Here is an 11,723-nt window from a genome sequence, read left to right as displayed (position 1 = left end):
GTGGGGTGTTTTTGTATTGGTTCCTAAAGGCGATGATCACCGGGAAATCGAATTCTATGGAGGGTAAAACCACTGGTCCATAGGCTATGGGCTATAGAAAACGACTAGCGGGAATATTTTGGGGTACAAGGACAAAGATAATTTGAAAATTGTATTTGTAATATGACCTACAGACACATCATTTGCTTAGTTTATGTATTTATTAGTTGTTTGTTCATTTTAATTGCATTTTATATTTTATAAAACCAAAATTTATACATTTTATGAAAGCAAAACTTATACATTTTATAAAAGCAAAACTTACATGCAAAAAAAAAATGTCAAATCTATTCCGGAACCATGGTCCATAATCATACTTCAGAATTCCAGAGACATCTCTGGAACAATGTGTTCGGGAGAATGTGATTATTTTACAAACAAACAAAAAAAAAAAGAAAAAAAAAAGATCATTTTTGTCAAAAAGATTGTTTATAAAGGTTAGATTACTCAATTTTCCATGAAATTAACATGTCAAAATAATTTAATGTGTATATTCTTAAGATGGGTCCAAAATCCAAATAGATTGGACTACTTAAGTTGACCATCAACATTTTTTCCTTACTTTTTAGATTACATATCTAATTAACATATTAGAAATGTTTCAAAACTACTAATAGAATGATGATCTAATTTTTTGTACATATTTCTAAACTCACAATAAACTCATTGTGAACGATGGCTAAAATGAAAACTAGCAGGTTGGATCTCCATGGAAACATCCTCATCATCTTCATCCACTACTGTGATTTCATCAAATTCTCCATAGAACCCCAGTGATAAGGAACCACCGATGGTAGTTGAAGACTTGAGTGTAGTCTTGTCTCTTTGAGCTATGTTTGCCTTTGCTTTCTTTTGCCATCTTTGGAGTCCTCGTATCACTTCCTGTGGGAAAACATGAGCTTTCCTCATTGATGTTCCCATCTAAAAACAAAGAAAACCAGTAAATCAAATCTTATAGTGGTGTTTCAAAAGACACAATCTTGATCAACCACACCATGATTTTTACCTGAGTAACCAATGCATAAAGTGGCAACGTTACATACCCACAAAGCAACTGAACCACAACCCCACTACCAATATGTATGACAATTCCCGAAGTTTCTCGATGGAAGCATGACTTCAGTCCAAATTTATGCTGTTTATAGAAATCAAATATATAAGCTCCATGTTTTACTTCTACGGATCATATAATTAAGTTTCCTTTTTTTATTTACTATAAAATTGGCAACAAGATCTCTTTTTAAGATAAAAGTTGACAACCAGGTGAAATAAAGGAAATTAAAAAACTTGTGACATACAGATTATGTGATGTTTATAACAAAAGTTGACTAAGATGCTTACCCAAGTCCAAACAAAGAATGCCAATTGAAAAGAATTCTGCATAGCCAAAATAATATTAGCTTCACATGTAGTTTGATAAAGGGAAGTTTGAGTATTATGTTCTAAAAGTAAACTTTACCTGAACTAAAGTGAAGTGAATAAGATGGAGAAGTAGATTTGGAGTTTTAAACCAGAAGAAGTTATTACTGGGCTTAATCACTAAAGTTCCTTTAACAACAAGGGATTTATCATTTCTATCCAAGCACAACTTTGTTACGATGCCTTGTAGTTTTGTCCCAACCACCAACAATACCTGCAAATCCATATCCTATCATATTTCAAGATGAATTTGACCTCAAAAGTCAATTTAGTTTTTTTTTTCAAGTTTCCATACCACTAAAGGCATCAAAGGAAGCCAATAAGAGTATTTAAATTCTGCATCAACAAAAGGACAGGTTAGTAATTCCTTATTCTAGTTCTTCTGTTCGAAGAACTTTCTAGATTGGATATCAATCTTACCATCAGCACTCAAGAAAATGAACAGCATTGAGAAAACCCAAATCCAAGGGCTGCAAAAAAAAAAAACAATAATATTATCTCTAGGACATGACATGACATGACATGACATGACACGACACGACACGACATGACACGACATGACATAACATGACATGACTGAACTGGAAGGGACTGGACAAGTTTTCTAAAGCTATTTTTTATTACGTGGATATGAAGGGTATTCACGTCTTTTACACAGATGAGAGATTAAGACTGAGTCTCTATCCCACTTTTTTGCATGTGATAAAAGAATATTGCAATTTTGTGCAATTAATTAACTTCGGTCCCACTTCTCAATCTAATGTTTGTCAAATTCCGTACAAGATGTTTTGTCATGTCATGGATTAAACATGATCTTAGGTTTAGTTTATGTACCTTACTCCAACAACTATGCCGAAATCTTTTTCTAATGCTTTTCGCAAGTACTTCTGGAAATCAAAAGTGGTTTCTTCATCAAAATGAGCCTACATGGGAAGAACAATGGGAAAAGAAAAATATAAATTTGGTTGTTATAAGTTATTTACTTATGTTGGATAAATATTATATTCTACATTCGGTTGTGCAATACCATAATGAATCCATGTCGAAGGATGAAATAATCCACTTTGGAGACAGATCCATAGAACTGTCGAAGAAAACTAGCCTGAAAATATAAATAAAATGGGTGATCGCTTTTTAGTCTAGCTTCTTATAAATTTTAGTTTCTTTTTTCTGTTGTTTTCCCAAAAAATAAAAAAGGTTATTTGCAAATATATATGGGAAACCTTTTACATTTATAAAACTTACCGGCAAACGAAACAACCTGAGTCCACTCCAAAACCTTAGATGTCGCTTTCCAAATGATGTTTGATGAACAAATCGGAACCTTCGTGGATCTAGATAGGAAAAGGAAATATTTTCATTTACCCAAATCCCTTCTTTTTCAATTTTTTTTTTATTTTTCCTTTTTTGTTTTATTCTTTTAATTGATAGCAAAAATTTCATTTTCTGAATCCAAATTTTGCATGTCCTAACATGATACCTTTTTATCCTTTTCATTTGATAAAACTTGCACCAAAAAGGTGATATTAAGACTAGCTCATTAGACCTCAAAGTCAACATATTTTGTATCTTGAAATAAAGACGATTTAATACCGTTTGAATATTTGTACTCCAATGTTCTTGTTATTTCCTCCCAAGCCTCCCAATTTCTCATCTGAATGAATGAAAATTAAAGAGATCAAACTCAGGTCAAAAATTTAATAAAATGAAGTCAACCCATGTTTAAAGGACTTCAATTACAACTTCCCTTCCTCTTTTCAATACTATTTTTTAACAACGATATGTGAAATGACTGTTATGTCCTTAGACTCGAAGGAAAAGGGGAGTAGGGGTACCTTAAGCATACCAAGACTGAATGTTAGGATGCTAGAAATGACATGGGAGATTGCCAGAATCGATATTAAGAACTGAAGTTGTTGCACTCCATTTCTTGAAATCAAAGATATCTTCCCCTATAAATCATTCACATTTCTATTAGAAACTAATTAATATACCAAAGAAAAACCCGTTTTCGATTTTATTGAATCAAACCTGAGCTGCACATTTGGCTGCCTCTTCGGCATCAAATTCATGATCTTGACAAGGTAGAAAGTTTTTTCCAGCACGTTTTGGGATACAGATATTAGCGACAGACTCCTCACACACAATCAGCAACAACGATAAGAACCCTAATCTCATCATCTCTGCAGGTTTTCGCAAAATTAAACTAAAGTTTCCATCTTTTTTTCATCTTTTAGCTTTGATCATGGTGATCGCAATTCTGTTCTGATCAAATTACATTACCTGATTTAATCCGGTCAAGTGCTTTGATCAAAGGTTTCCTTCGTTTCTTGTTGAAGTACTGGTTCAGTTTACACAGTATCAGTCCATGTTCGTCTTTTGAGTTTGAAAATAGAGATGTATGCATGAGAGTATATTGATTACCTTTGCTAATAGATGGAGAACATGCTCGATGAGAATTGAAACTGCGATTAAACTGAAAGTGACAGTAGCCACTGCCCATGTTGGTGTTACTTCAAGCGTTCTGCTTTCATCTTCTGCCATCTTTTCTTTGTCTATCACCCGGGTTTTTTTTGGGTGTCTGGAAGTTTTGATCCGCACTTTTACATGGAATGATACGAATGATTTTGGAATTTCGTCATGAATGATATTGGAATGAAAGCAATGGTCAAAAGGTGTCAAAGTTGACTCAAAATTCAATTATGCTTCTACAGGTGTTCTTGAAGGAGGGCTCTCTGGATTTAATATGATGTGTTTTATGGAAACAACATGGCAATTCCATTTTGTCCGTATTTGTATCTGGAATTCCAGTCTCCAGACCAATTATATTTTCCCTTTATCTATTATATATCGTTCTAAAAAAATCCCAACATAGATATGGTTCAAATTTTGGGCAGATTTATTTAACTCAAAGATTCTATTCATATGTAAAAGTTATGATTATTCAAAGTTGAGATTTTTCATATTTGTCCCCGAATAACCTATTTTAAATCTGGAAAAGTACGACTAACCAACCTCCACATTTGAAGTGTGATGATACATACACATGTATTATAGTGTTTAAATAGTTTGCTTTTCGTCGAGTAGTTTTCATTTGGCTATAATTTGTGTTTAATAAACATATCCCTTCAAAAATAAGTTTTTCAATTAATGCATTGTTAGGTCATAATAAATTTTTTGTTCGAAAACATGTCATAGTATAAACTACACACATTGCATTAAGTTTCTTTTAGAGTTTAGGGTTTATGATTTAGGATTTTGAATTATAAGTTTTAGTTTGAGGGTTTAAAATGGTTGTGTTATAGATTTACGATTTTGAGTTTTCATTGAATCTTCAAATTCTTTCAAGAAATCCAAATCAATAACCAAACGTCTAGAAATCAGAAAAATAAAAAGGGGGAGGGGGGGTGGTATTTTTTGATTACAAACAAAGGATGTACCTATAGTGTTGAAAGTCAAGTAAACAAACATTCTAGCCTCCCGTATTCGTCTTTTTTAAGAAATCTCAAAACATTTGAATTATATGTTAATTTAAGTTTAAGGGATGATGAAAATTCTAAACATAACTTTTCAAATCAAAATACAAACTTTTAGCAGCCCTTTTGCTTTTAGGCTGCAATTCCTACTTCAACATTCCTATTACTCATAACTTCTCTACACCTACCTACCCATACCAAAAAACCTTTTCTAAAACTCAACCACATTACCAATACCAGCCATTGAAAATGCTCCCCAAGCTTCTGTTTGTTCATGGTGTCTTTTTGAATTCACTTGTTCCTCAGCATCTACAAGAAGAGAACCTTTCTTAACGTAACTTGTTGCAGGTTGAGTCAAACCTTCGGTCAATGAAAAACCAAAGAGTCTACAACTATCTTTACACTTTGAAACCGATTCTTGTTGCCCAATTTCTGATGGAGCATGTTGGTTATGGCTATTATGGTGCCCGAAATATGGCCTAGGGAAATTGGGTGCCTTTAAATTATGGGAAATGTGTATAGGATTTGAGAAAGGATATTGAGGGATTGCATTTTTGTAAGGTGGAATGGGAGAGTGCCCGAATTGTGGTTTCGAAAATATTTCTTGACCTTGCAAGACCTCGTTGAATTGGAATGGGTTACTATAGCCTATGCCAATGAGGTTGCTAAGATTGTTCCTTAATGAGGATATATGATTATAACCGAAAATTTCTTGACCTTGCAAGACCTTTTGAAATCTCATAGATTTCTCAAAGTCTGATGCTCCTCCTCCTGATGCAACATCTGTAAGAAATGAGGACTAAGTTGACATATTTTGCATTATCTGCAAAAAGGTTATATTTCTAGCAATTCCTAAATTGTTTAAAGGTTTATTTGATAGTTGTTGATTGAGTCAGATCTGATTTGGTCAAGTCCGCCACAAGTCAGATGCAAGCATGAATCTGTCCGAGTAAGAGGCATATGGTCAGATCTAATTGGGTCAAGGCCTGAAGTCAGATGCAAGTGTGAATCTTGAATCTGACCGAATTTGGCCGAGTAAAAGGCATATGACCGAGCCACATGTTTATATGTGTGATATCAAACAATCTGAATCTAACCGAGTTTACTGTACCCGGTAAAAGACATAAAACAACCTCTAAGAAACATCATGTGGGATGTAGATCAAGTATACAACGCATAAGAGGCTACTATCTATAAAAAACTAAATCCATATTAGAATTGAAACTCTCAAACGGTGACTCTAAATTTTCTTGACCATTTCTACATTGATACCCCACAACCAACTTGTTAGGGACTTGAGGGCCCACTTGAGACACGAACCCTTGACCATTATGCAAATATATCACCCCAAAACCAACTATGCTACACCCTATTTTTTTCATTTTCTTAGATAAAAGAATAAAGAAATGATTCTCATGAAAAATATATCATACCTTTGGGCACGTGAAAAATGGGCGGAAAACTAGTCTTTATCCTTTTGGCCATGGGTGACAAATTGCTATCGGCTCCGGAAACCAAGTTACTCCGCTCAATCTCCCATGGAGAAACTCGGTTTTGCCTTGTAGCTTCCACACCATCCCACCTCACCTGAAAATATATCAACACATAAATAAATAAATAAATAACCCATCGGAAAAGCAAGAAACTGAAGATGTTCATCAAAACTAAAGACCCACCATCAGACACTTCCATTTCGATCCAGGCCACTTGACAGGGTCCACATCGCTAATCCCAGTTATCATCCCTGTACTTTTTCTCTCTCCTGCATCTTCTGTTTCAAAACGAAGATTAAACCTCATTCCAGGTGAGAATTTGTTGGGAAGAAGACTCTTCAGAAACCGATGATATGGTAGAATGAATTCTGATACGCCACCCGTGGAAGAAGCGGTTGGGTTGTAGGAGACATTGAAGACAGTTCTCTGTGAAATGGAGTTGACGACGGTGGTGAAATCGTTTAACTGGTGGCGGTAGGTCGCCGGAAAACAAGGTGCGGTTTTTACTTGTGCTGATCGCCGGATACCCAACCTGAGTACCCCATCATCACCCCTGAGAAAAAGAACAGCGTCTCCACATACAAGCTTCTTCTTGTTCACAAAAGCACTCCAACCGGTGGTTAGCAGATGCCGCCGTGGTTGGCCTGTAAAAGTCACCGGAAAATAATAAGTTAATAACTATCATGAAACGAAGGTATAAAAGATTTTGATTATACCTCGATAGATATGGCGGAACTTCCATTCCGTTCCATGGAGATCTTTAGCTACAAGTTCTTGTGAAGGTCTTTGCTGTTTATAATCCTGTAGGATTAATGACTTATAAGGTGTGAACATGATAATGATTAATGTCGCCATTTTAGGAAAAGGACTGTAGATGGAATACCAGAGGAGGGAAGCAATCTTCTGCAGCCCGACGTGGGACAGAGAATCCGCCATGGGTGCTGGTATCGGAAGCAGTGAGGGTTTTGCAGAACATGTGGGGTGTTGATGGTTTTTCATCGAGACCTCCGTTGTCGTCTTCTTCAACCTCTGTTTCACCCCATTTCTTCTCCAGCTGTGAGATTGAAGTCATTCAACCCTAGTCAAGATTCAAGAACCAGAAAATATCGTTTGATGGAGGTAAATCGAAAGGAAACCTGACCTGAACATCGGGAATCAGTGAAACTTGAGCATACACATCGTCGGATCCTAATTCGGCCTGATTCAAAAAAGATAACAGATGAATGAGTATAACCTGTGAATCTGTGACCCTAATCGGTTTATTTTAGTAAATAAGAAACCCTAATCGTATAACTTACGTGAAGCTTAACGTCGGTGACACGGCAAAAAACGTGGGGAGGGAGATGGACACCGGAGATGGCCGGAGAATCATAGATGCGTAGTTGTTCTAGGTGACCTTGTGGGAAGTAAACGACGGCGTTTCCTTTCTTCGGCAACGAAATTAAAGGTCCAGCACACGCGTGCCACAACTCCAAACTACAGAGCACCGGATAAGACGACAACAGAGACAACTCCGACGCCGGAGATGCATACGAATCCGAAGACGATGGAGAATCGAGAACCAACGACCCCGCAACCTCGTCAGTATCGTCGTTAATGGTGTTCAGATCAATTAAGCCACACATCATCACAGAATCCAAACACAAAATCAAACCTCCTAATTCGGACCAATCAGAAACACTATTTCATCAACATTATGAACACAAAAAGAAGCTATAAGTTATAAACCCCCACCCACTGGTAAAAACTTCTCTCTCTCTCTCTCTCTCAGTCTGAAAAAAGTAGAGCTTTTTCAGAGAAATGGTGAGTGTAGAGGAGTACGACTGAAAGAGTAGCTTTTTTCATCAAAAATCAGCTGTTGAAAACTTCCAAAAGAAGGTGGTGGTGGTGTATGTATAATTAAATCGTATATGATGCATACATAAATGTTTAGGATGGATGAAAACGAAGGAGCTGTAAAGCAGTTGGTTAGTATAAAGAGAGAGAGTGGGGAAAATCTGCAGAGGGAACAGGTGGCGGTGCTGACAGGCCGGGGGTAAAGAAAGCGAAAGATGAGAGGCCCCCTGTAATTGCGGGAGTGAGAAACAATGGTGGCGTGTCCCCTGTTTATTCAACAAAATCTATCTTCCTTCTTATCTTTCTAGTAATATTATTTACTATAATACTAATAATAATAATAGTCAAACACTATTCATTTTATTATTTGAAATACCAAAATATATAAACACTACTTGTTATTATATTTAGCTAGTGATTCATTTCGTATATGTTAATCGAGCATGTGAATGTAATGGGACATTAAGGTATTAATCAAATTTAATTTGTTTGTTATAAATGAATGAAATGATGCTTTTTCTTAGGGAATATGATTTCTTTTCCTTATGCAAGAGAATCTTAAATGCTTAATCTTCTTGAAAAAAAGTTTTCTTTGTCATATTATTTTTTATTGACAACAAAATTTTATCAAATAGTTTTTTATGTTGATAAATTTGTTTTTATAAAATAACTTTTTATTTATCAATTTTATTTTACTTAGATTTTTAATTATGCATAACAAATAACATGTACTTTTTTTTTCGTAGTCTATTGGTTATGGGACACAAATAACCTTCTAAAAAGAAGAATGACTAGAAGGTGGTAATCTCATGGTCCGTTTAGGAAAATGGTTGGCTATAGGATGACTAAACCTTCAACAAATGCATTGGTGTAGACACCTTGCTCCCTACAAAATACTATGTTTTGTTTGGAAGGATTATTTAAAATTTTCGACCATACAAGGATTGTTAATTTGCATCGGAAATCATTGTTGGGGTTCTCAGATGAATGGAATTTATCCTCAAAGTTTTACAAAGATGATGAGTTTATTGACTTCATTGCTACTTAGAGTCATTGTTTAAAGGAAAAAAAAAGTCGTCTCTAGTTATCGTATACACGTTGTGGCGTATTTTGTTTGTGAAAAATAAAATGGTGTTTAAAAAGCCTACTGTAACCCAGCAAAAACAACGGAAAACATAATTTGTTTGGTGTTTGGATGGATTAGATATATGGGTAAGTTTGTAAATTGCAATTAGGTAAGTTGGAGTCGCTACCCATTTTTTGTAATTTCCTTTTGTTCGTTTCTTTCTCACTCATTATAACTCACAAAGCTTATGTTTTTTAATAAAATTTGCCAGCTAAAAAATAAAACAAAACCTAATTTATAATATTTATATAAGGATTAAAAAGTTACTTTTTTCCTATTTAGATAGTTCGATTTCCATTGAACTCTATATTAGCTTAACTCCAAGATGATATTCTAGTTTAATCCAATGAAACTTAAATATATATTCCACCCCCACTCAACTTTTTTTATTAAATTATCTATAATGTATGCTCTGAAACAAGCTAAATGCAATTCTTTTAAGGTTTTATTTTCTATACATTATATTTGTACATTTAAAAATTATTTCATTAGATCTTGATTTTTTATAATACAATTAACTTTTTCATTAATCACAAAATAACACTAATTTTGTAATTGAATAATGAAAATATGAAACTCCAATATATATATATATATATATATATATATATATATATATATATATATATATATATATATATATATATATATATATATATATATCTGTGAAATTCCATACCATTAAAAAGTAAGGGTGTTCGAATTTTATTTAAAATGCTTAAAAACTTATTAAGGTTTGTTACAGGTAATAAATAGTTTTGAATGTTTGAATAGAAAAAATTGTAAATAAATATCAATTTAAATATGAATTTTTTTATAAAATATATATATTTTTTAATTTATTGATTTATTTAAATAGTTTTTAATAAGTAATTTCCTAGTTATTGGTATAACTACCATTTGCCAGACTTTAAAAATAATTTGTAAAAAATACACAAAAAATAAATAAATAACAACAACAACAACTTGATCAATCACTTTTTAGTAAATCAAGCTTTTTTTCCTATAGTTTTATTAAGTAACCACAAAATCATAACACAATATGTTTTTTTTGTTTTTTTAAATTGTATACTTTTGTAATATTTAATAATTTATTTTGTTGTGTGGAGAAGGAACTTGTAAACGAAATCTTTTATTTACTATCAATTTTTTTATGTGGACTATTATATATATATATATATATATATATATATATATATATATATATATATATATATATTTTGTAACACCGCAAATTCTCAAAATAATTTTTCACAAATATAAAAACATTTCTCATTTAATTTCATAAAACGTTAAGTTTAAAATTCCAAATCATGTCATACAATCCCAAGATCTCATAAATACATATCAAAAGTCCCCTGAGTGTGTACGGATCAAGCCGGCGCCTTTCCACGGTCATCGCTAGTACCTGAAACAACAACACTAACACTGTAAGCACGAAGCTTAGTGAGTTCCCCAAAATACCACACATGAAACACATATTAGCCACTCGAGGCTGTAACTCTATGGGTCCGTGCACCCAGACTCTGTGAACCCTCAGGTTCTAACTCTAGGAACCTTCCGGTCCCAACTCTGTAAACATGCACAGCATAATCACATAGAAATAATGCAGTACAACACATAGCATACACATAACATACACACACCAACACATAGCTCTGATTACCTACTCAAGGTAAAGTATAGTGAGAAGCCTCACCTCGCGTGTCTCGGTATCTCACGAATCCTGGAAATCCCTCGTGCTCGAACCTCCGAGCTCTAATCCTCCTATAATATCACATGACTCTAATTAACACTTTTTATCTCTAAGGTTGACTATCCCTAAGAAGTCAACACAGGTCAACTCTGGTCAACGGTCAACGGTCAACTTTGACCGGACTCGGCGAGTGCACAAGGGCAACTCGGCGAGTCTAGACGTTTCCACCAACACCTTAGGATTCCCTTTTTACTCGTCGAGTACTCCCTCTGACTCGACGAGTTCCACCTGGCAGAATCGCGGGGCCACCCCGACTCAACTCCCCGAGTTCCAAGAACAACTCGGCGAGTCCCAGTTCGACTCAGTCCACCTGTCAACCCTCTTTAACTCGCCCTGACTCACTGAGTCAACCCAAGACTCGACTGGACCACTCACTGGCCGGTCCAAGGCAATCTTCAAGCTACTCGCCGAGTCTGTTCATCAGACTCGGCGAGTCCATGCCATGCAATCGCTCAAACTCGCTTCTAAGGTCAGATCTGTTCCAACAATTCATAGATCTAGCCTTTCTAGACTGATTCACCACGTAAAGCCCCAAACTTGATGCACATACAACCTCTATATGGCTATAAATGAAGGAA

General features: G+C 34.7%; 1 protein-coding gene across 1 annotated transcript; it reads right to left on the bottom strand.

Moving 5' to 3' along the window:
• Positions 1-508: 508 nt before the first annotated feature.
• Positions 509-8,579, bottom strand: LOC145102014 (uncharacterized). Its single transcript, XM_079039334.1, has 20 exons — positions 7,726-8,579; positions 7,569-7,625; positions 7,311-7,481; positions 7,144-7,228; positions 6,611-7,071; positions 6,368-6,521; positions 3,883-4,058; positions 3,742-3,799; positions 3,490-3,641; positions 3,294-3,410; positions 3,052-3,112; positions 2,704-2,792; positions 2,486-2,560; positions 2,293-2,381; positions 1,879-1,928; positions 1,754-1,794; positions 1,499-1,672; positions 1,381-1,416; positions 1,046-1,174; positions 509-960 (listed from the first exon to the last, which is right to left on the bottom strand). The coding sequence occupies exons 1-20, from the start codon at positions 8,053-8,055 to the stop codon at positions 703-705; spliced, it is 2,763 nt and encodes a 920-aa protein (XP_078895460.1). The 5' UTR covers positions 8,056-8,579; the 3' UTR covers positions 509-702.
• Between the last annotated feature and the right edge of the window lie 3,144 nt (positions 8,580-11,723).

Source organism: Lactuca serriola, chromosome 4 (genome assembly GCF_051521515.1).
Source record: "Lactuca serriola cultivar US96UC23 chromosome 4, Lser_US96UC23_V15, whole genome shotgun sequence".
In the NCBI taxonomy this organism is placed as follows: Eukaryota; Viridiplantae; Streptophyta; class Magnoliopsida; order Asterales; family Asteraceae; genus Lactuca; species Lactuca serriola.
The sequence above is the reverse complement of the archived record's forward strand: the minus strand, read 5'-3'. Positions and strand labels throughout refer to the sequence as shown.